The 26773-nt window shown below is 36.3% G+C and overlaps 1 protein-coding gene across 4 annotated transcripts in view; it reads right to left on the minus strand.

The window, feature by feature from the left end:
* LOC135846965 (cell adhesion molecule DSCAM-like) overlaps positions 1 to 26773 on the minus strand; it is a 640919-nt gene that overhangs the window by 115699 nt on the left and 498447 nt on the right. Inside the window, exon 1 of one of the 4 annotated variants that reach the window (XM_065366344.1) lies at positions 7176 to 7240. The exons of the other annotated variants lie outside the window; for them this stretch is intronic. Within the exon in view, the coding sequence (XP_065222416.1) occupies positions 7176 to 7239 (64 nt within the window). The 5' untranslated portion in view covers position 7240. Of the gene's footprint in view, positions 1 to 7175; positions 7241 to 26773 lie in introns of those variants that run through there. 4 annotated transcript variants of the gene reach the window in all.

Consider the following 26773-nt stretch of genomic DNA (forward strand, 5'->3'; position numbering starts at 1 on the left):
GTACCCATCCTTAGGTGGCAATTAATCGATTTCATTTTATAACGCGAACTTCGTTAATTTCCTGCGTAAGATCGTGGTACTTTTTTAGTTATTGGCCAGATTAATCTGGAAATCTGAACCTTATATCTCTGCAAAAATGGTTCTACTAAGCGTCCTGCCAATTCTTTTCCCAGGGTTGCGTTCACCCTTACATAGTGCCCTTCTAGTAATTATTGAGATGACGTAAATGTCATTTGAGTACATTGCTATATTTTATGTCACGAAGTATACGATTGCCGAGTATGCTGTATTCACGCTAGTTGTCTACCTTGCTTTTGATTAATCCAATAAAATGAATGATAGGTGATGATGTGTTAATCACCTCAGCATTCGAAATGGAAAGAATACAACTACATCGTATTCTTTCGTTTTACAATCGCTTTATCATTAATTCTCAGGCTGTGCCTGTGTGTATTTTAAGTCACCAACTCAGAGAGTCAGAAGATAGGTAGTTTGTATTGTGTACGTATCTCACACACAGATTAATTATAAGTTTACTTGTAATTAGTTGGTATAATATGCTCAATTACTTGTTTTACACTCGTCGTCGTCGTCGTGGTTCCTTGTCCTTTACAGGACATTGGAAATCGCATTTTTGTGGTACCCTTACAGGGTGAGGCGAATGCCTATTGCCACTGCGATTATTCTGGGGAATCGACGTTGTTTCGAGCTTCCACTAGTAGTTTCCCGTTGCTTTCTAGTGACATCTACACAAGCACCTTGGAGCTAGCCGGGTAGTTTAGAGACCCTGAGCTCCTCAGTGTTGACCTCTATAGACGCTCGAACCAGTTTCAGCTTTTTGATTCTGCTAACAGATGGCGTGCATTATCTGTTAGCTCGGCTAAACTGGTAGTCCCCCGGTACTTGGCGTGTAATGTTGATAATTGCACGAACGATTTTTTAATTACACGCACAAGCTTGCCTCTGTAGCTGGGTTTGAACCGGGTACCTCTTGAACGGAGGTCCGCGGCTCTACCTACTACGCCACCGAGGGACTTGTTTTACACTAACATCTGTAAATAAAAACCATAAGTAATTGGTACGAGAAGGCTTTCTTTATTTATAGTATAGTAACTTCTCACTGTGTACATTGAGGTACATAGAAAGAATTGCCTATTCTAGAGCTAGCCAGGTATTTATTTGGAAAATGTTCCTTTTTAATGGAATATTTCTCAGAAAACCACCTTAGGAGAAAATTACCATAATCCCTTCTTCTAGCAGTCCTTACTAACCCCACTGTTACAATACCTCCCAATTTTGCCAATTGATATCTATCATTCATATGACTTATCAAAAATTTTCATTTTCTGATTTTGATTTTTGGAGGCCCTAATGTGAACTTTTTGATTTCAGAGCAATAAACAAACTGACCTGAGCGCTGCAATAGCGAAAAATACATTTTATTCCGAGAAGCTTAAAAAATATGATTTTTTAGGAAGTTGATTTTGAAAAAAAAAACCACAGGCTCGAGCGAAGCAAGGACGAAAACTTTTGAAAATTTATATTTTGAGAGAATTAAAAATGACGTTTTTTAATGCAAGGAGTTTATTTTTTGACTTTTAATAATTTTAGGATTTGAAAGACTTTTTTTTAAGATAAAATTTTGAAAAATAGCAGAAAACTGCCCCAAGGGAGGACAAAATCCCTTAAGAATTTGTATTTTATGTGAATAACTTGAAAATTTCAACAACAAAAACAACCTGCAATATCAATACTTATAATGCTGTAAGTATCATTCTAAACCACAAAAAATGTACTCATAAATCATGAAAAAAATATATATATGAAAATAGAGAACCATTGGCAAAAAATACTTCAGGTGAATACAACAAAGGAAGCAAAATACAACCTCGATGCGTGACAAATATCACACCTTTATTGCCCATCGTGAAAAAAATAAAAATAACGATCCTACACAAAACATCTCAAATACAGGTGCTCAGAGAGCCATTACGGTTCGATATCGATCTCCCGAGGCGAGGATGGTTTTTTTCATCGTTTCTCTGAAAACTACTATAAGTATACGCATATAAAAGATTTCCAAAACTAATATCATATTTGGGGCGTCAAGTGTGTGTATGTGTGTGGCTATGAGAACAAATATTAAACGACCATCGCGTAGTTCCACTTACCCAAAAACCCTTCTCGTGGTGTTTCTTTTTCTGGATATTTCTCGTCCCATACACGTTACCTACCACTACACGTGCAGCGTAGCAAGTTACACCGAGAATAATAAAAAATGAAAAAGAAAAAAAATGTCAAAAATAAAAATATTACTTTTGCAACTTTCTCAAACCGTAAACTATACCAATGCTGAACAGCAGCATTCCACGCACAAACACACTGGGGAAACCCTTGTCGTACATTACGAATACGTCGTCGTATCGTTGCTGCTGCCCCTGCCGCCCTCCTGCCGGTCACTTTGGTCTCAGTGTGCAATTTATATGTACACGAGCATATATCTATAACACACGTATACACATATTCACCTACATTATAATCAGCATTTTATAACGACTGTAATATATCAATGGACAATGCTACGTATAGCACTTTTCTTCTTATAGTACACGCTGCCCCACCTCCTAACCCCCCTTCTCACACTTGCAACTTTGCAGAACGTCGAAAAGCTCCGTAAAACTTCGTCGATCGCGCCAACTTTCCATATTTTTGGCGACGTAATTTTTTTCTGCTTTTTCGCGAACTCTGCCCTTCTCTTCGCTCACAAACTCTCTGGCTAATTTATCGACTGTACGTCGCGATGACGCAAATTAGCCCCGTACGACGATTTATCGCCCTTCTTTTTTCCCCCTGACCGAGTTCTCATCGCAGGCCCGCGGACTGGAGTATTTGTAACGAGATACTTGTCTTCGTAAATTACCAGACCTTATTACGAATATACATACACACATAAAAAAAAGGAGGGCTGAAAGTTTAAAAAGAAAATTGTCTAATATCTGCGAATTCGAAAAACATCGTAGTAACTTGTTTAAATTTTTTTTAGTCATCTTTATTATTCAGTCAAAAGACATATTTTTAACTTCATTTGTACTGTAATGATTTCAACATCGTGGAATTCCTCGTCTCTTTGATAAATATACTCGTCGCTTTGGTGTAATTATATTCTCGCGATTCTTATGTTATTTTTCCTCAATTCTGGAATTTTTTTTCCAATAACACGCAATTTTGCACGACTACAACAAGCTCTCTCGTTATTTCAATTATTTTTCTTATTTCAATAAAAATCTGGTAATATGACGGAAAATTTGGTCGTCATTTTTTTTTATTTGTACGTTATAAAATAAATCTACGCATCTCGATAACTGCTCGTCAACATCGAGCAATTATTTATTTATTGTCGTTGTCGTGCTTATGTATACGCGAATATTTCGCAAAACAACCGAACAGACTTTGTACTACAAAGTGTATTTTCAATAATAAAGGAAACGATGCGACGCAGCTCTATAGCTACGCAAAAGATGAACGAATTCCAACAATATTTCCATAAGTTATTAATTTAAAATTAAATACAAGGCGAAAAAATTGCCGACTCAGACGACAGACGGACTGGAATATAAACGATGCTTTTATTTCATATTACACAAAAGATATTCGTTTCATGTGCCTCGTTTTTTCCCTTCATCCGAGCCTTTTTCTGTTTCGGTGAATTGCTATGGTTCCACAGAGGTCTTGGATTTTACTGGAAAAAGCCATTTAAACAAAATGTGTGCGAATTTTTTGATACGAGGATGCATCTCTGCTTCGATCCTGCTGGATATTTACCGCAGAAAATGATAAGTTATCACAGAATCGACTGTTTCCTACATATTTTCTTCAACAGATGAGTTTCTGGATGCAAAAAAGTCCTAATGGAAAACAATCAGTGAAAAAATACCGAAGAACTCAAGTTTTGAAGATGAAAGTGAGGTTTCCGAAAATCAACAGAAAAGATGAATTGGGATCAGCGCCAATCAAGTATGTTTTAAACGATACTTTGTTGAGACAATGAGCCATGAAAATTTTTTCATACAATTTTTCTGTTTATTTTGGACTTTTTTAAATGTCATCTCTTGCATCAAATTCCAAAATGTCGAAAAAGTGACACTTTGTGAAATTTTGCTCAAAACTTTTCAATATTGAGAAAATATTAACACCAAAATAATTTTTCTCTCTTTTTCAGCAAGTAAATTTTTGTTGAAAGTTGCTGATACACGTTGGGGGGGGGCGGCATATGGATCAGTTGCACCCCCTGCCGATCCTCAGGGACAACTTTTTTCTTGGAGGGACAATCCTAAAGAACATTTCTGGCCCTGGCACTTGAAAAAAAAAAAAAAAAAACATGGCTCTACTAACGAAATGGTGGCTTTTTCGATTAACAGATCATCCGAAATCGCAGATTAATTAATTGTTTCGACATAGGACTTGTACGAAATTTTTTAAACGTTACAAAGGTATAGATCGAAAAAGCAGACAAAAATGTATCATCTGACAAAATTTCAAGTGGTAAAGTGTCTTTTTCGATTTTTGGTGAATTTTTGAAAATCAAATTATTAAGGCCAAAAAATGAAGGAAAAAATCAAAATCTTACCAAATCGACCTAGAAAGCTGAAATTTGAGATATACCCTATTTTCAACCTGCCAAATCGATTGTAAACTGTTTCAGACCGTTTAGAGCAGTTCTGAAGCCTCCAGCAGATTTTTAAAACTTGAAATTCCCACCAAATTTCATCAAATGGAGTTGGAAATCCGAAATTCATTCTGCAAACTAATTTAAATACGCTGCAAAGTTGACGACAGGTGAATTTTGAAAGTCATTTTGGAGTCTCCAGCGACTTTTTGAAAATTACTGAAGCTTCCAGTAGATTTCTGAAACTTGAAAATTCAACAAAAATTCATCAAATGGAGAGGAAAAGCGGAAATTTACTCTGCATTCCAATTTTAGCTCTCTCTGAAGACGACTTTAAGTGCGTTCAAGTCACTAGGAGCCTCCAGCGACTTTTTTAAAATTCCTGGAGTCTCCAGCAAATTTTTTAAACTTGAAATTTGAACAAAATTTCATCAAATAAAATTAGAAAACCAAAATTTACCATAGGTACATTTCAATTTTAAAACCTACTCATTCCTAAGACGGCGCATTTGACCTTATTTACAATTCTTGAGATTATGACAAGAGTTAGAAACCAAATGGTCCACGGCTTTGGTGGTGAGTAGTAGATAGTCTGAGTGACCTTCCATCAGATTTGTGTCCATTTTGGTTGGATAGATTAGGAGTATCAGGCTTCCGGAAAAAAAGTGTGCCATCTTAGGACAGGGTCACATAGTCCAGTTCGACACATATATTTTGTGTGCATCGATTTCATGCTTATTATTGAAAATTTTAAAAATTCACCCGTTCGCCTTCATTTGAGGTAGAAGCATGAGATTCAGTTAACATCATATTTTCAAGTTTTGGAGCCTCTTCCGCCTTTTTTAAAACTTCAGTTGTTTAAAAAATGACAAAAAATGCCACAAAATCTGTTCGAATTAACTCCAGCACGTTCTGTGCAGAGTGAATTTCATCTTTCCAACTCCATTTGAGGAAAGTTTCAGAAATCTACTGGAGACTTTAGTATAATTTACAAAAAGTCGCTGGAGACTCCAAAACGACTTGAAATCCACCAGCAGTCGACTTAGTAGCGTATTGAAATCAGTTTGCAGAATGAATTTCGTTTTTCCAACTCCATTATTGATAAAATTAGGTATATGGGAATTTCAAGTTTCAAAAATCTGCTGGAGGCTCCAGAACTACTCTAAACGGTCTGAAACAGTTTTCAATCGATTTGGCAGGTCGAAAATAAGGTATATCCCAAATTTCAGCTTTCTAGGTCAATTTGGTGAGATTTTCATTTTTTCCCTTATTTTGTGGCCTTAATTTGTTTTTCAAAGATTCACCAAAAATCAAAAAAGACCCTTTAGCACTTGAAATTTTGTTAGATGATGCATTTTTTCCTGCTCTTTCGATCTACATTTGTAAGTTTTAAAAAAATTCGTAAAAATCCTATGTTGGAACGCAGAACCTGCGATTTTGACCAGACATTACCAGTAATTCACCAGAAATTACCAGTAATTTACCAGAAATTACCAGTAATTTACCAGAAATTACCAGTATTTTACCAGAAATTACCGGTAATCTACCAGAAATTACCGGTAATGTACCAGAATTTACCAGTAATTTACCAAAAATAACCAGTAAATGTACTAAAAATTACCGGTAATGTACGAGAAATTACCAGTAATGTACCAGAAATTACTGGTAATGTACCAGAAATTACCAGTAATTCACCAGAAATTACCAGTAATTCACCAGAAATTACCAGTAATTATTGGTAATTTACCAGTAATTATCGGTAATTTACCAGTAATTATTGGTAATTTACCAGTAATTATTGGTGATTTACCAGAAATGGACAGTTATACCAGTAACTTGCCTAAAATTACCAGCAGTAATTTACCAAAAATTAGTAATTACTGGTAATTCACTAATAATTACACGTAATTTACCTGAATCTACCAGTAATTCACCAAAATCGCGGCCGGTAATTCACCAAAATCTACCGGTAATTAACCAAAATCTACTGGTAATTGACCAAAATCTACCGGTAAGTTACCAAGATGTACCAGTAATCACCAAAATATACCAGTAATATACCAAAAAATATAGGCAATTTATCTAAAATTACCTGTAATTTACCAAAAATTACCAGTGATTTACCAGATTGTTTATCAAGTTTTTCAAATCACTAATTAATTAGTAATTTCGAACAATTCCTCATTATTTGGCTAAATGGCCCATCAGTGGCTCTCACTTTTCATTGATTTTAACCTTCAGTGTCCCCAGCTTCTGAAAAATATTGAAGACTGGAGTGATTCAGGTATTTTCTAGATCTCGGATGAATAAACGAATGGCTTTGTTTACTTGCAAGACCTGTTGGATCCTTGGGGTAAAATCGAGCTTGAAGAAATTCAAAAATAAAATTCCAATATTTCCTTTCTTTCTCTACCACTCTCCTCTATTCTCCAACCTCCCAATTCTAATCGCAATACAAAATCAAGCTAGTAGGTACGCTATAGGTAGTGTAAAAACCCAAAAATCTTACCAACTGCTGACTTCGACGCAAAAATACACGCAATCGATATCCAAAATCGTAACATGTTCAACATTTCTTACCTACAACACATGAAAAACAAAATCATCATTAGTTAAACGTTGTTATATCGCAAAAATAAAACGAAATACAATTTCCTATCAGCTATTCCACGATAACAAAGTTTTCTCGATAATAATAAAAACCCCCATTTATTAGAATTTACTCATCGGTTCGTCGATTCTCAATATCAGAACGATGGTACATATAACAAAAACAACAACGATGACGTCGACTCAACGATGTACAATTTTTCCTCGCATTTGAAATAATGAGTTAAAAGGCGTACAACGATGCAGACGACGATGATGCGGCGAAGGTTATCGTAACATACAAAATGGTACAGTTGACGACGATAATGAAATAGTACATTACATACTCGTAGTCTCCCGTACCCTTCTCGAAGCTAAACTTTTCAAGTTTAGCTTCCTTTCGTTGTTCACACATTGTAAATGGTAAATGGTATCCGCGACTGCTCCCCGTCTTCTCTTCAGCCCCTCACCCCTTCTTTTCTGGTTTCCTCCGCGTATATATTCGCGAATATTACAACTTTTTCAATTGTATATGGCATGTGCAACGTAGCATAACGTTATAACGCTACACGTCATACAAGTACCTCTCTATCTCTGTCTTCATGTTATTCTTGTGGTGGTAAGTTGACGATGACTATACGAGAAACGTAGATATTTTTACACAACCATATCCGCATATACGCGCGTATAGTACCCAAGGGACAAATACGTCGAACTTTACAAGCGACGTTGAGAAGGCAGCGATATTAAATGGACTGCGGACTGGCGGAAAAGCGATCCTTATTTCATCTTCACGTGCTCCTGGCGCAGAACCCGCCTAGTCATGTACTCGTTAGATACAAGTTGAAGATACCGGTATTTTCGAAGTAAAAGTACCTCGAACCAATTACTTCCCCTCTCCCAATGTGCTCCCCAAATACTGATTGTATATTGCCACCTAGACAGTTATACGTTGGAACGTCGAAGAAAAACTAACACACTAGGATTTAATGAGCATGCAGAGAGTTTCATAGAAACAGAAACTATGACGTAGGTATCTTTATATAATTCCATTAAAATCAACGAACCGATGTTGAAATAACTCGAACCTACTCTACATATGCATATGTGTAGAGATATTATCTAACAACGTGATGGCAAATGTGACTCTTCAGTCTTCATCTTGCTCCTTCGTTCTTTTCTCGGTTCCGGAAGCTGTGTGACAATTTACGTATCCCAGTAATCGGCTCACATGTTCTTTTTTGACCCATAAAACAACACGAAAGTTGTAATATTCCAAAAACCAGCAATTTTTCCTCCTTTTTGGCATCGTGGAGAATTGAAAAAAATATGACGGTGATAGGAGGGGGAGGGAGGATTGAAACACATACGCATACACGAGAGAGGAAAGTTCTCATTCACTGTCAATAACGATCATCTCGAATCCAAGCCCTCTGTATACTAATATCTACCACAGCGTAGCTTTTTCTTCTATTAAACATTATACCTACTACACTGCACTTATGCCTACTCTGCCTGCCATCATCTGTGCGAGAAAAAAAACACCATCTCATTGCCTTTCTTTTAGGATGCGATAATCAGTCAATTCTGCGGCGTAAGCTGCTGCCTTGCTAAAAATACCCGTCAGCAATAAATCATCCTTTGTTTTGATGGTTTTTTGGCTCGTACTATACGAGTACGTACTCGTATAATATTGATAAGCCATCCACAAAATACGTACAGCAGACGAATAAGCGAGAGCGGAATGTACGAGAGAAGATTTTCGTAACCTATATGGCCAACGTAGAGCCGATCAATTTTCCACCTAATGCCTTATCTTTCTTCCATTAGGGTTCTGGTAATTCGTCGTCATTGTCTATCGAAGGTAATTCGCGTATTGTATATACGCGAAATATCGACGTGTGTATCGAACAAACGACGAATTCGATAGGAGGATAAGGTGAGGGGGATTAAAGATTATACTATAGCCTAATACGAGTACGAGCAGGTATACGTATAGTACATGCTACGTGTGACATCACACGGATTAGCGTGATGATCGGAGCTTTTTACAACTTTTTCCTGCAATGTTGGGAATCGGCGATCTTAATACTGATATTAGCGGATGAAACGTTCTGTAACATACTTTCATATTAGGCTTTTGGCAGGTCCATTCATCAGTATTATTGGTGAACTACGAGTAGGTAAATGGATTGGGATGAATTTGCAAATGCGATATTGAAACTTTTGAGGCTGTTTTTACAAAATATACAGAGCTTGTACCATATGCATTATGATTGAGCAATTAAGTAGGTATGTATATCATAGAACAGGTAATCCAAAAATTAAATTGAAGTAACTAGGTTAGTTTCAACTTGACTTCAACATTAATTTTTTCAAATGAAGGTCACTGATCAAACACATTGGGTAAAATTGTTGCTAAGTGTTTACGTTTGAATTAACTGAAAATAAGAATTTGAACCTTTATAATTTTGAATGTTCATGAAGTTATCTCAGAAAATAAACTGAAAAATAAACTAGACAGCTGCGCAAGTGTGCGTACTGTAAGCGTGGGTAACTTGGAACACTGAGATATTCAAACTTGAATTATTTTAAAACCAATCGGTGGAAAAAAAATGTTTTGGCTCAAAATTTGGGACCCCTCCTTCTCTTTGATATTTAGTAAATATCCAGTGCCCCAAAAAATTTTTCACCCCCTTTTTTTAAAAAAATAGGTGTTCCAAGTTTTTTTCAAAAAATAAATACTTGGAACACTCAAAAAAATTGGCCATTTTCCCCCTGTTAGATGGCTCTGGCAAGCACCTGGAACCCTTGAAATTGAAGAAAAACATCAACAAATAATATTCCCCAGCACCCCAACTTATACCAACGCTTTGTTCACTCACAATGACAAAAAAACGCGAAAATCTTGTTTTTTTTCAATTAAAAAAAATTACCTATAGAAACACAATTTTTTCAAATTGACATAACTCGCTCAAATATTAAGATAAGTAATTTAAAAAATTAAAAAACTATCATGTTGCAAATTAAATTTCCTACAAGATGGTTTTTTCATTTTTCAAATTATCTCAAAATTGAGAATTATAAAAAATATTGGAACAGGTAAAAAACTTCGAACAAAACTGATTTTTTTTTTTAAATGGCTGTCATTTTGAAACTATCACAGGTGCAGATTTGAATTCAACGCCATTGAGTAGCTCTTAACACATTCCTACTGTAATTATTTTGAAAAATTATTTCACTCGCCTTTATCCGAACAGCTGGGTAAAAGAAGTTTCAACACTATTGAATTTTGATGATTTTCAAATCACGTTTTCTTCATTTTTTAATAAGACCAAGCTATAAAAAATGACAAGGTATGATCGCTGCATAAAATCGACGACAACCATACAAAAAATATGAGACCACATAGAGCACACTAGCCAACATACATCCAGTGTGACCACAACTAGATCATAAAAAGTCACAAGTGTTTCAAGTTACACCCCCATTCCAAGTTACCCACGCTTACAGTAGCCTATTTTGTTACGAAAGCACAACGCGATTTCAAAAAAAAAACAATGCAATTTTTAAAAAAAGCACTGTAGAGGGTGGATGAGGACCCAAAGTACTCGTTATAGCAGGGAATATATGCCCTCGGACGTCGGTAACATTGCTGGTGCAGTGCCATCTAGCGGATTAGTTCCGCGAGATGCAGATGACCGAAACAGACTACGGTGTCCGCTTCACATTTGTCTCAGGTTTCTTAGAGTAATCACTCCTCTGGACGGACATTAGGACAACCAGCCTCTTGAGCAGAACTGCACGGACGCTTGTGTATCTATAGCTCTAGGTATTACCTATTAGTCGTGTGTAAATGTATGTTCATCAAGTGAAGCTCAATAAAGTGTTAAAAGTGATTTATCATCTTTTGGTTTATTGGTCGGACGAATAGTGACATACACACAATCTGTATGAGGGAAGGTGTATGGTGTTAATTAGCGGGGCATACCCCAGACAGGTACATCAGGGAACCAAATCCTCCCCTGGAGGACAAAGTGCCCACTTATCTTCTCTTTACAGCACAATGCAATTTTGAAAAAAAGCACAACATACCTTTTAAAAAAAGCACACAACGCAAATTCGAAAATGAAACATAATTTTTTTTTAAAAAAAGCACAACGCGATTTTGAAAAAAAAATCACAAAGCAACTTCGAAAATAAAACGCGATTGTAAAAAAAAGCACAACGTGATTTCAAAAAAAAAGCACAACGCGATTTTGAAAAAAAGCACACAACACAAATTTGAAAATGAAATGTGATTTTTAAAAAAAAGCACAACACGATTTTGAAAAAAAGCACAACGTGATTTTAAAAAAAAAACACAACGCAATTTTGAAAAAAAAGGCACACAACGCAAATTCAAAATGAAATGTGATTTAAAAAAAAAGAACAACGCGATACTTAATTTATTTTATTTAATTTTAAATTTTAATTTCCGAAGATTCCATTTCATTTTCAAGTTGTTTTCAGTGTTTACCTTCAATTACAGATTTTTCAATTTGGTTTTTATTTTTAATTTTATTTTCAGTTTCTAATTATATTATCTATTTCTTAATTTCATTCTCAGAGTTGTCAACTTTAAATTCTGCTGATAACTCCAAAAATAGGTATAATCAAAAACTGAAAATGAAATGATCACATGGAAAGTGAAATTAAAAACTGAAAATCAGTCCAAAATAAAAAACTGGAAAAGAAATTCAAAATATGTACTGAAAATAAAATTGAAGTCTCTGAGAAGTTTAAACATCTGAAAATAGAACAAAAAACTGAATACAAAATTGAAAAACCAGTAAATAAAATTTAGAAAACTAATGAATTGGAATTTAAAAGCCTGAACATCAACTTGAAATTACAGAATAAAATTTATGCATAAATACATAATAACTCAAAACTGAAATCAAAACTAAAAATAAAACAGGAAACTCTGAAAAAATCAAAAGCTGAAAATCAAATTGAAGATTCTGAAAATATAATTGAAATCTTCAAAAATATAAAATGGGGGATTGGGGGAGGAAAAAAACAGAAAACAAGCTTGAACGTATGGAGAGATGGAAATGGAATTGAAAATTTTGAACAGTAAACGTATGTATAAGAAAAAGAATTGGTCCCAATACACTTCTCTGCGGCACTCCTGCTTTCATATCTCTCCAACTACGTTTAAGCTGATTGGTATCTTCAAATTGGAGGTTGCTGTACCAAAAAAAAAAATGTATTTCAATTTCATCTTGGGTGTAGGAATTGACATAAATATCTTTACAAAAAATTAATATCACATTCGCACAATCACACGATTAACTCACAAAATCAAATAAAATAAGTAAAAAATCATTCAAAAGGAGGAAAAATTGTTTTATATCTGAAATACTCTCGCATTTAGCGTAGGATTCTGTTTCCAAACAAATAACAACCGATTGAAAGGCAAAAAAATAAAATAAAAAAGAATCATCATCGATATAAAACGAGCAATAAAAGAATTCGTACCTTTCTTCTACATGCTATAAACTTTTCAATACTCCCATATTAAGTAACGGTCGATTTACGATCGAAATGATACCATCGCGATAAAGTTCGCAGTCGAAATACACGCACATCTCACCACTATTCGCTCACATAAACAAAGACAGAGGGGAGCCAAAATACCAGAAAACGAAAAGGAAATGCCACAAAAGTTCTCGTCGATACTCACAGTAACAGCAAATAAGGGTAAAAACGACTTACGAGCTAATAACGCTATACCAGAGTATGCCATAAATGGAATTTCCATCTCATAAAGATTTCTCGTGCCGTCTTTCAACACAGCAGCAAATCCATACCATACACTATACCATACCTCGTACACGAAAAATAAACGCAACAACTCAGACAGCTAGGGAAAAACAAACCCCCATCCTTACCTCCTTTTCATCTTAAAATGATTCCATCTCCGCACCGAATCGAATTCCGAATTGTTCTACGTCAAAAATATCTCGTATTTTGCCAGCATCTTCGCGAGGTACAAAACAAATGTCTAGGCAACGCACATTTTATACAACTATGTGAAAAGGTTAACATTTTACCAAAACCTCCATTTCCATACATACATTTTGGCGCAAACAGCAATAAACCTCACTTCTCCCGACACACGAGATGTGGTAGGGAAGAGACTAGAGTAAGATAAAGAAGTAAAATAAAACACGCCGCGAAACGTCGATTACCATTAATTTCATTGCAGCTGGAAGAATTTTTTACGTGTTGAAATTTCTCCGACGCGAAACGAGCGACTGTGTACCGAAAAGTGTGCGATTTTCCTTATTCCATAACAACGACGCCGAGCACTTAAAAAGCGAGGAAAAATTTCGCTCGTTTATGTGCTCATATTGACGATTACTTTTCGACATAACCTAACTATTTGCTGTAATTGCAACATTCTCTTTTCGTCGAGTATTTCCAGCCACAGAATACATCGTTCCTTCCCCCCTCTTCCACACATATTAAAAGCGAAACGAGCACCAGTGACGTCATCGTAGAAGAACTCAAATTTATCCAAGTCTAAAACATGCCCCAAAGGCTCAATTTCTGGTAATTATTTTTCTATCAAAATTCAAGGGTGTTGATTGAGGAAAAAATTACAGTACAGGGCTTCCAAAAAAGTGATTAGTCCTTGACCTTTTCAGAAAATCCATCCGGATTTCTCGACACACAAAATTACTAAGTAGCCAAATTTAATAATTTCTAAACCTTTTTCCAGCATGGAAAAACAACGAAGAATGAAAAAAAACCTGCAAAATGACACTTTCGTACTAACACTTTCATTCCAGAGTAATTTGATTCGCAAGCTCTTTGTTCCTCACTTCTCCTGGGCCAGTTCGAATAAAAATTCCACTCTTATAGGTCGAGCAATGTGACATCACAGACTCGGTGCCTTCGCCGGTAAAACTCGTTAATCCTTAATTAGCAGATCAACGAGCTTTAATATCATCTGATGTACGTACTAAAAACTTGCAACGAGCAAGATTTCTCTCTTAATGAAGGATTTGCAAAGTAGTAACGAATTCAAAGCGCTGGTAAACAAATTCCGAGAAAAGTTTCATTTCACACCTTCTCCCCCTTCGTCTAGTCTTTCGCTTTGTTTATTCTATTTGTAAGATGTCGCGCAAAGTCACCAAAGAGCCGAAGTACACGAAGGTGTTAATGAGCGATACTTAGAATACTTACAACTCGTAGTACCTCTACCAACACTGGCGCACTAAGAATGAAACGATGAGTACACAACACGCTCCTTAATGAAGATAAGGGTCAGTAAGTTGTTTCCTTTTCCAAGGAAAAGACACGACTGAGAGTTTCGTTTCCGTGGTGTACACGCATTTATCACTCCGTTTCACACGTAAATTACGTACACACCGCCTTATGAAACTTGACCGTTGAAGAACAAACTTTCATCTGAAATTACCTACGTAGGTCTAGGTATATAGTACGCCTCCTTTTCTTAGCCTAGCTGTTCTGGTTGAACAACCGACAAATCAAACTACGATGACCTGTTTGAAAAGCTCAGCGAAGATTTCCGCTTTGGTCGTCTTATATTGCTTCGCTAATTCAGCTTCAATTTCCACGCAGTAAGCACTTTTGCGAAATTCAATATGGTAAAAGTTTCGCAGAACCGTTGCCGATCAAGTTTTTCTTTGTGTTAAATTCCAAATACCTGCCGGTGTTCGAGAACTAGCGCCGGTGAAATATTATCCCAAATAAAAGGTATAGAACACTGAATGAAACTTCTCATTCAATTTGCATTTCAGTTTATTAGAATTTTCCATACGAAATACGTGGAATCTCTGATTTACAAAATATGTGTTTTGGTTCAAAAATGTATCTACATTTATTTGCTTCTCTCAACTCTTCGGTTTAAACAGAGCAGTTGAGGTGTTCGGAGGGCCCTGGTTCATTGCTCTTGTGGAATTCTTGTGGTTTTTTCTGCAGAAGATTTCAGCTCCCCCCCTCCCCAAAAAATAAAGTTGCGCTGACAGCCCTTTGAAGCTGAAAACAACATTTAATGGAATAAAAAATTGTTGTTGAGAATTTCTGATTTATATAGCATTTTTAAACACTTAAATATGTATATGTTAATGATCTCCTAAAATTGACTCTGCATGGTACTGTATACTCTTTCGCTGATGACATTGCACTGGCTTGTGCTAGAATGATGGGAGGGGAACTGAAGAGAGTGTTGGAGGAAGATTTGAGAAAAATTGTTTGTTGGTTATGGTGTCATAAACTGAAATTAATCGTATCAAAATCAAAATGTGTGTACTATGCTTTTAAAATATTAGGGCATGAATGGAGACTCCCAGTTATTGTAAGTACATACCTACTTATGAAAATGAGGAAGTAGACTGATTATGCTTACCTTTAGAAAGAGTCTCAAATTACAAATACTTGGGAGTTGAAGTCAATGAAATACTCTCATGGATGGATCATAGCTTGTTATTAAGGGGCAAAATGAGAAGTCTACATTATCTTTTATTATTACTTGTTTAAATTTTAAGGGAAGTATCATTTGAGAAGGATTTATTGGCCTATTGGGGTTTTACAGCATAGGGCTGCCAAGACGTTGGTGGGTTTAGATAGGTATGCATTAGCCTCAGAGGAATTTCAGAAAGCAAAGGTACCTGCCTTGATTGATATGTTAAAAGTAGAAACATGTAGGCTAGTTGGAAAAATGGGTGGGACAGTTGGCAGGAGAGAGATGCGTTCAGACCAGTGTGGAGCTGATGACGTGTGGCTTAGGGTACCTGGGTGGGTCAAGGTGCACTAGCTCTCAAGCCCAGTTTGGCTTTAGGGGACCACAGATATACGTATAATAAACTACCAGCAACGATCAGAGGGATGGCTAGCAGGGGATTGAGGGACAGGGCCATAAAAAAATAACTCATTCGTGAAAAATTAATGTAAGTTTTGCTGCATTGGCTTATCTATTTGATAGAAAAGTGTACTTTTATCCAATACCCAATGAGGTGGGAATGTGTACAGTGTTGAGGTGAGAGATGTACCCTAAATCTTATCATTACAAGCCAGGTTTATTCCTGAGATAGTTTTACATCATCCGCATTATATTAACCTAGTTAAGATTATTTGGTATAACTATGCTAAGTCATTATCTATTTGTACTTTTTTCTTACTTTCTGCCTCCCCTCAAATATAAAGATTACCAGTGATTTACCTAAAATTACCAGTAATTTACCAAAAATTACCAGTAATTTGTTAAAGTGAGATTATGAAAGATTGGGTTATGGGGATGATTATCATAATTTTTGCCTTGGGAGAGTTCCAATAAATATACTTTGCGGAAGTAATATTGATTAGTACCTGTCTAGCTCAGAGAAGAGGCTTTCAATCTTTCTCAATTCAATTCAAACACTAATTCTAAATCTACCTATGAAATGAAACACAGTAAACAGACCATTTTACTCCTACATTCAATGCAATTGAATAAAATGACTTAGCATAGTTATACCAAATAATCTTACCTAGGTTAATATAATTTTGTGTTGACATGGAAAACTGTTGGCAGCATAATCTGCCCAGATTATGCGAATGATGTAAAACTATCTCAAGAATAAACCTGGCTTGTAATGATAAGATTTAGGGTACATCTCTCACCTCAACACTGTACACATTCCCACCTCATCGGGGCGCCCCCAATATGTACTAGACACTTTGGTGGGTATTGGATAAAAGTACACTTTTCCATGAGTAGAACCCCTAAGATCCGGATCGAATAGGGGTTCTTCCAAAATTCCGCAAACGAATTGGCATAATAACGTCAAATGCGTAAATTAAATACTAATTAACCACGCAATGGGTAACATTATAAAACAGGGAGAGTGGATCTGGGCCACTCCAGCCTTGTGTAGTATTACCTCCGTGACATTAGAACAGGTGAACTCGAGTTACCTGAACCAAGTGATTTCATGAGGTTCATGATCAGAGCTTAGAACCTCGGATAGAACATATTTGTACATGTAACGTTCAGTCCCCACCAAGTAGTAAGTTCAATAATCTTTGCTGCGAGAGAATTACATTAAGAACCACCTAAAGCAGTTGGGCCATATCTCACCCTCACAAATTTACCAAAAATTACCAGTAATTCACCAAAAAATACCAGTTATTTATCAGAAATCATCATTCAGCATAACTTACTAGAAATTACTAGTAATTTACCAAAAATTACTAGAAATTCACCAAAAATTACCAGTATTTTACCAAAAATTACTAGAAATTTACCAAAAATTACTAGAAGTTCACCAAAGTTACCAGTAATTTACCAAAAATTACCAGTAATTTATTAGAAATTATCATTCACTGTAACTTACCAGAAATTACCAGTAATTTACCAACAATTACCAGTAATTTACCAAAAATTACCAGTGATTTACCAAAAATTACTAGAAGTTTACCAAAATTACCAGTAATTTATCAAAAATAACCCAGTAACTTCCCAGAAATTATCATTCACTGTTACTTACCAGAAATTACCAGTAATTTACCAAAAATCACCAGTATTTACCAGAAATTACAAGTAATTCACCAAAAATACCCAATAATTTACCTAAAATTACTGCTTTTTACCGGAAATAGCCAGTAGTTCATCAAAAAACAATCACCAGTGATTCCCAAAAAAATTGTCAGTAGGTATCTGAGGGAAGGTTGAATTTCGCTTAGAATAGAACTGGAGATCAACTGGTTGGGAAATCATGGCTATAAATTTGCGGATTCTACTTTAGAATGGAAACCGAATTTCAATTTTTCATTCCTACTTAAATGCATTTACTCTTTTCATGGAAAATTGTTACCTATACGAGTGCCAATTAATGAACCATTTCCATAATTTTCAAAAATTCGCAAAAAATCGAATAAAAACATCGGTTGCTCAGAATTTGGTACAGACGAATGGATGACATGTGCTTTCAGAGAACCGAATATCACGAGGGTTCCCTTGTAGGACCAAAAACCATAATCCAAATGAGAAGCCATCATCTGGCGAAATAAATCACACAATTGCCACACATAAGAACACTACATACAAAGCTACACTGACACCACCGCGGTGGTATAACCTCAGACCCCTCTTCTTCATCTCCTCTCACCTTCAAAATACCTCTGAAGATATTTCTTTTCTTCGACTTTACTTTATTCTACAGAGAAATAAGATCTCTTTATCGTCTACTACACCATTCCAATCGCGATTATTCGTCTCGGGAACGAAACTCGGACGGGTATGCACCGGAGAGTCGTAATTTACCCGATATACAGAACAGTACGAGCAAGTACATCGGCTCTCCTGTCCCTTCTCTCCCTTCGTTTTGCTCGCTCGCCAGCCTTTGCTGGCGAAGTATTTATCGTAATATTACGCTCGCCTAACGCCAACTTTTTTTTTTGCCATTCTCTATACTGTACCTTGTTGGAAACACGTAGATAAGTTTTCAATTCATATAGCTTTCGGTTGGAGCGAGAACGTGAATGTTGCGCGTTAGCGGCGAATAAAGGCATTAAATCGTGTTACAATTTAATTAAAAGCCAGTTTTAATGCGCTTCCCAGCAGCCCAAAGTATACCGGGCCGACTAAAACTTCCAGTTCCTAATGTCAATACGAAGAATGAAGAAACATAATCGAAGCAGAAAATGGTCGGCTAACTGCGTTGCTGCGTTTTGCACAGACAAAATTCTCACGTTGTTGTGAAAAGTCTCTCAACTTGGAATAAGCCAAAGTTGCACTTTACTATGCCCAACTTTTCTCTTACACCACCATTTCTGCCTTCTTCTATTACAGACAGCCTCGAGACGGAGAATTTTACAGCTAACGTAAGCGCGAAACAAATTCTATGCTAAAGTCGACGATCGAATGGTTTTTATGAATAGAGAGAACGCGCGAGAACATCGGCAGACATCTCCGCCCGCTTTTCTACTTATTCCATCGTTTCTCGACTTTCGTACTTTCATCGTCTGAGCGTGCATAGTACAACGAGTATACTTGCAAATAACTTATGCAACGCTATAGTAAAGTCAGCTCAACCTTAACTACCTGTACAGTGTACATGGAAGAGATATTAGGGCAGGGAGACAAGTTTAGTAAATTTCCTTAAGAATACGAAACACACCGATAAACCATGGCTGTGATTTCAAAACAAAAAGGCACCGAGGTGAAAGAAGGATTTGAACGAGAGTGGGGAGATGATAGAGTGAAGAATGCAACGTCAGCCACTCGCCCATAGGTAAACGTCAAACAATGCATTTCGTTGCGACTTCAAACTGCAGACATTTTAGGGTCAATTTTAATACAGGGAGAGGGGACATTTCAAAAACGAATATTCTTCCTCATTGGAACGAATTAGATACACACGTCGTTTTTTCCCTGTTTTTTTTTTTCATCGAATCTTTAAAATAACGACGAGGAAGAATATTATTGAAAAATTTTATTTCAATCTTTTTTTCTGATTACTTAATACATAAATAAACAATATATTTTTTGAAAATCTGGAAACATGGCACAGTGGTCCATTCCCCTTAATCTCAAAATTAATCCTAAAAATGGAACCTCGAAATAAGCTCTCGAGGAGGGGAGGGGGTGCCAAACATGACATTTCGAAAAATTCTACATAATGGGTATCGAAATAGGTTTTTTTTGGGTCGCTGAAGTCGATTTAGCATTCATATTTCCCTTAATCTCATATTGAACCCTCAAAAGGGAATCTCGAAATCAGTCAAGGTATCTAGGACACGTGGTATTTTCCCTCTCTCGCGCATGCTTCATTTTAATTGTAGTTTTCACGTTGAAAATACAAAAAAAAAAAATGAAAAACACGAGTACAGGAGCTATGCAATTTCGCAAAGCAATTTTTTCATAGGGAGGAAGTTGAGGGAGGAAAATTTCGTGGATACTTTTCCTTATGCATAATTATGCCATAGTACCACAGGAACGTGATCTTTTTAATTGGCCTTGAAGGGGGTTTTTTAAATAAGAACTTTTACCTCAAAAATACCAAGAAAATTGAGTTTTTTGTGATGAGCAAGGTGGAAACCAAAATATTTTTGAAAAAATGGAATTAACGATTTTTATCCATAAACATTTCCATCCATAAAGTTTTGGAAAAAATAAAAATTGGTACCTACCTATGTTTAACAGAATTTTGAAATTGACAGTTTTTTCTGACTATTATGAGGTACCTATTTCAATTCAATAATTATTCTGTATGCACGATAATAATGGCGAAGTGTTTGAAGTTTTGAAACTTTTCTATTCATAGGATTTTCAAATATTGGCCCCTACTTTGCAATTCTAGACGACTGGGCAATGGGCATGGGCCTCTTCAACCTTCACTTCAGCATAAGGTTCTTATGGGAAGGAGATTTTTTCACCAAGTATGCTGATCTTTAGTTAATATCATTCTCCACTGACTTTTTAACTGAAGAGCATGAGCACTAAATGATCAAAATATTTTTAAATCGCTTCCAAAGTTGAAAAAAATCAATTAATGAAGTATAAAAATTGAAATTTCACTTCTTCCCCTCTTGGAAAGAAATATCTCCATACTTGGATGAAAATTTGAAAAAATGATATTGAATGAGTTAATCATTAAAAAAAATCTAGCCACACTTCAATTTCAAGTAGGTAAGTACACTTTGAAACTTAAATTGTCATTCTACTGAGAGAAAGAAGTGGATATTAATACCAGGGTCTCATTTTATTCAAAAAATTGGTTCAAGTGTCGAAAAATTTGTTTGAGCAGTATCGCATTTTGAGTCCATTTTTCGACCCGAGTGAGAAAATGTGTATTTTAAAAGGCTACTTCATGTCGAAAGTAGATCTCAAAATGCAGTATAACCAAAATAGTAGATGGATTTCTAGAGTTTCAAATTCCCAATCACAATTTTGAAATTTCTTGTGTTTTTTTCTCGTTTTTAGGTCAGAATCGGGCCATTGGAAGATTTTCTGCATTTCAGCAGCTGAACCGTTCTTATTTTTCAGTAGGCATTTTTCAACATTTGATCGCTAAAAAAAGTACCTATTTATTTCCCACAAAATGGTATAGATAAGAATTGGGCCTCGCAAAAAAATTGAGGTTAACAAATTGGCGAAAACAATGTTTTTTTGAAGTGATACCTACTTATAATTTTATTTCTTCTTATTTTGGGCTGTTTTGCAAAATTTCAAGTACTCAGTAGTGAAAGCATAAAATTACAAAATTTGCATTGCAAGTATAAATATAAGCTCGGTGAGTAGAAATAATGGCAGACTAAAACTGCGATGAGTTTCATATTTCAATCCAAATTTTGTGTTGAAACCACCATTTCTGCAAATTGAAAAAAAAAACAAAAATTATATTTTTCACACATCCTTTATAAAAAGTCTGAGAGGAAAATTATTCGAAAAACATTTTGAGTGAAAATTTTATCGTAAGCGAACCAATTTTCCAAATTTTTTTCTTCATTAAAAACAATTAAAAATTTTCTAACATTTTTATGAAAACCATTTTTTTCCAAATTCCAAATTCTGTCAAATTAAAATAAGACCAAAAAAAAAAAAACGATGAAATGGCTTTAAAATGTACGAGGTGAACATGAAATATCCTCTCGTTGGGTATTTTACTTAATCACAGGTAGGTACACACTTATCTATTATTTAAACTACAAAATGCGATCAAAAATTGCACTTGAACTGTTTCAATTGGTACTTAGGTACTATATTTCTTTCATTTTTGTATCAAAACTGACAATTTTATGGAATTTTTCATCTTTTGACTGCAACAAAATTTTCAACGACATGATCTCCTCAGCATATTCTCAGTGAGTAATTTTACATGCCTACAAAATTCTTCGTTTGGAATCGAGACCCGAGCAAAAAAGATACTTGACACGAGGCATTACTATATAGATACGTGTGTTCAAGTACACATGTATTTATTCGATGGAATTTCAGATATTTTCCAGCAAGAAAATGTTTTCGTCATGTGCTCTTCTTAGTGAAATAGTTCACGTATACATGAGATGAAATTGCGAAATTCAATCAGTTACTGAATGGATTGGAGTTGCCGGAAGGAGAGGGGGATCAGGCAAATGCCTTGTACATGTTACTTTGATCTTGTGTACGACTATACTTCGAAGCTAACTTTCGAGGACTGAACTATACCTGAAAGTATGTAAATGTATAGATATTTTCGAATTAGGTACACCTTTCTGAGTAGAAGAGCAGAGCAGCCTCACGAAATGGAAAAATACCTAATCAAGAACCGAGTAAAGATTTTTCCCCAGAAAAATACTCAAATCCGTCGTTTTAGAATGTCTACGTAAAACGGAGAATGAAAAGAAGGTAGGTAGGCAGGTATCTATACGAAATTCTGAACTGAATATTTTCTTCAAACTACGAAAATGATAGATATATTCACGGGAACGAACTTCTATTCGAGGATTTTGACGTTACTTTCAACAACGAGACTCAAAGAGAACTCGAGAAAGCATGGAGCCATAACCCAACTAAAATTTCGGTTTACGGTTTCAAAAGCTCTCAGGTTGTTTTCCTACATCGTATACATAGATACATCGTCGTCACTCGTCAGCCTCCAAAATATGCACTATAGATAAACCCAAAGTCTAACAAATGTTTTGGTGAGTCATTCCAAATGAGTATAACCTCGAGTTACGTTAGAGTACGTCGGATCGGTGCTCTCTAAATTTGAAACAGTCAATTTCACTGCTTAGCAGTCACGACATTTTGCCTTTTTAAAGCAGTAGTTTTTTTTACTGCAAAACAGTGAAAAATTACTGAATTGGTCAGTAAAAAATCATTTTGACTGACCAATTCAGTAATTTTTTACTGTTTTGCAGTAAAAAAAACTACTGCTTTAAAAAGGCAAAATGTCGTGACTGCTAAGCAGTGAAATTTGACTGCTTTAAAAGAGAGTGGTATTATAAAATACAAATATTCGCTATTTATGCGAAGGAGTATACTAAAAAGAGGTTCGCAAGGGTAGAGAAGGCGAGGGTGAGTTCATCGTCGTCGTAATTAATTTCTACGCGGCATATTCGTGTTTTAGAAATTCTAGCAGCGTACAAAAATGGCTAAGTTTTCAGATTCCGCGCGAATTTTCACAAGAAAGAGGTTGTTTAATGTGTAAGAAGACACGTATAAGAAGTACATATTTGTACATATATGTCTCGTATATGTAGGTACATTCTATATGGGGTAGGTACGTGTGATGTACATACATCTGAGAAGCTGTGCAAAGGCTGATGCCTCTTTCCCCTCGTACACGTACCACAAACAGGCTGGCTGAAGCAAGCGAAAAGTTTGGTGTATAAATTTTAAATGGAGTAACTTAGAGCAGGCTGTGTGGTATGTACGAAATTTTTATTATTAATCAAGTAGACGTATCAGAGTACCTACCTAAATTTTTAGCACAGAGACGAGCATGTTTTATGCTGATATAAGAGACGTCGGCGTCGCGTCGTCGACGATGGCGTAAAAAGCACACGTATGACTTTACTTTGCACACAGACGATGCAAAATATGCCCACCCAGTACCCATACACCTTTCCCTTACCAATTTACTTACCTTTGATTAATTATAATTTCGTATTTCGTAACGTGAAGTTTGTAAACCGAGGTATTTTCTGACGAAGTTTTCTGTATATGTGGTTCTTAAATACACCTAACGACATTGGGTTTGCAAAAAAAAAAATATTATGGAGTACAGAGTGAGATGGAGGAGGTAGGAAATATGGAAAAAGTACATACAGAAAGTGTGTAAACTTAGATAAATATTATGAGGGTGGATCGCCTAACAAAAAATCGTCCAATTTTGATTTAGTTTAGGAAAGAACCTTCATTTTTAATTGAAAGTGAACCACAAAAAAATGTTTGCTCTCAAGGTGTCTCTGGAGGGGAGATATAGGACGTCGAAGAGGGAAGGGGGGCTTTCAAACAGGCAGAAATCAATTTGGAAAAATGGTGCATAATCAGTCAAGGGTCATTCCACGTCAATTCGACCAAGAAGTAGTAAGGAGGGTCGGCAATATTTTTGAAATTTTTCTTGTCAGATGATCTTTCAAAGGGATGAACAATGACGCAAATTGCAGCCTTCTAGCCCCTTTTTTTTAAAGGCTGCTAGGGGGTGTCAATGTTTTCAGTGAACTCAAAATATCATCCATTTCAGCAGTGGATTACTCAATAACCGCGGTATCCAATCAAAATGGAACTTTTTCCAATAGTTGAGGGTTTTGATAGGTTTTTAGGATGTTATCATAAAAATCAGTTTTGGCACTTTTTTTTATCCAAAAAATTGTAAGAAATCGTTTTTATTTCAAGTATATTTTTGTGCGTTCTCACGCTATTTTCGTTGTTTTGGTGTGTTTGGCGTTTCCAATATCTCCTGGGGTGTAGGCTCACAGAGCTATTTGTGACTATGTGTTTGCTATACCTATATTTTTACAATGGACAAATTCGCGCTGCATCGAGTTGCATTTATTATGTGGGATTATCTCAGTGATCATGGGTGATGGGGGCAGAGGTTCTCCCACTTATTGAGTACAAATATACCAGTAAAGAGTTTGGCTGATCACTGAGATCTCAGTCAACATAAGACTGTGCTGTGAGTAAAGTGCCTGTGCTTGTTGCTGCTATTTTCCCTGGTTGCCTAAGAGATACCTGCTCCAATGATGCTGTATTGACAATTACAAATACGATACCAAGTATTACACAAATGTGTAAGTTATCTTACTGAGTAGGTACACTGATACATGAATGCTTGTTTAGAATATGCCTTTGCTTTAGTTATTTGAATGATATGTATCTTGGTGCATTGTGCATGCAATGTACCTAAATATGATTCTAACTGGGACAGTGATCGTGATTAATACAGTGGGTGCTATTTGATACACACATTGTACCTACATTTTGTCAGTGAGTCAGGACCCAGCAGGGGACTTGAAGGGGTAGCACTATGCAGTATGTGTGACGAGCCATACAGGCGAGGATGTGGTCCTCTCTAGTAAATCTGTGTTTGGTGCCTACTGACTAGGGCATCGCTGTTACAATGCTACTAGTTGGCCATTGAAGATCATTCCATTATACTGACACTGATGGGTATACCGCAGGTTAAATGGGTACTTGGGTCCGAAACATCCCCACATAGTTGGCCATGGCTGAAACTGCGCGGTCTAAGGCGGAGGTCTTTTAGAATTGATTGAGATATTTACAACTTATTTATTTACAGTCCTTTTGTGGTCAATTGGTCAATGAGTAGTACATGTGTGTACTCAAAAGCAGTTATTTTATTTACAGATCGCTTATCATCCATTAGAGCCCTGCGCCGCCGCACCGCGCTGCCGCCGCCACCGATTTTTCAAACATTTTTCAAGCCGCCGCCGCCGTTTCAAAAATTACTTCAGCCGCCGCAGCCGCCGCCGAGTAATCTGCTCGGCTGAGCCGGCTCAATTCACTCAATCAGCAAATTTCAGGAGGATTTTTCGAATATTTTGACTTTTTCAAAAACAAAAATCAAAACTTTTCGTCATTAAAAACAGCCAATCTTTTCAGCTCGGAAAAAATTGGTATTTTCATTTGAGAAGTTGAATTTGATTTTGCTTTCCAATTTTTATTTTGGGGTAATTTTAAAATTTACGAAAAATTACCCCAAAATTTCAACTTTGTAGCTGGCTGAGCCGCCTCCGAGCAAAATTTTGGCAGCCGCCAAGACCTTCGGCTGGAATCGGCTCCGCCGCCAGCCACAGTGCTGCGCGTACTGTAGCCGCCGCCGATCATTTCGCTGTCGGCGCAGGGCTCTATCATCCATCCAAGTTCCAGCCAAGCCAGAACTCTGGACCTGACAGATGCGTGATTGTACATGTCCGCAGTCGTTATTATGCCGGAGCATAACGTGGGCATTCGAATAGATCAACACGAGCGCGAAATAAAGAGAGCCCAGGCGAGGCTGAGCTTACAACGTATTTATTGGCATGTGTACATGTAGCTGAATACTAGATAACTAACTAGAGATGCGTCGTCAATGTATACGAGCCAGGAGAAGGAGCAACGAAGGAAACGCGCGTGAGGATGGCAACAGCATGAAGCGGGGCGAGGTGAGAGCGTGTAAGAGGCAGGATAACGGAACTGGTTCGAAGGAGAGCGAGCAGCTGCGTAGGCAGTGACGCAAGCATTGTGTACGGTTGCCACAGTAGGAGAAACGAGATGTGCTATGTTCACAGCACATACGGAACATGGACGGATGAACTAATGATTCAAATGTTCGATCACTGAACGTTATCATTTTCGCATTATTATTTTAGTTTTAGTTTATGAGTTTACTTTACATAGCGAATTAGGGATTCAGCGAATTTGTATAAATCATCGAAGCGGAATGTATTGGTATTAAGTATTAAATAAATAAATTATTGATACTTGATTGATTTCGTGCTTCCAATTTTCCAAAGGTGACAAAGGTCAGTTAT

The sequence above is a fragment of the Planococcus citri genome, chromosome 5 (assembly GCF_950023065.1).
Source record: "Planococcus citri chromosome 5, ihPlaCitr1.1, whole genome shotgun sequence".
NCBI lineage: Eukaryota > Metazoa > Arthropoda > Insecta > Hemiptera > Pseudococcidae > Planococcus > Planococcus citri.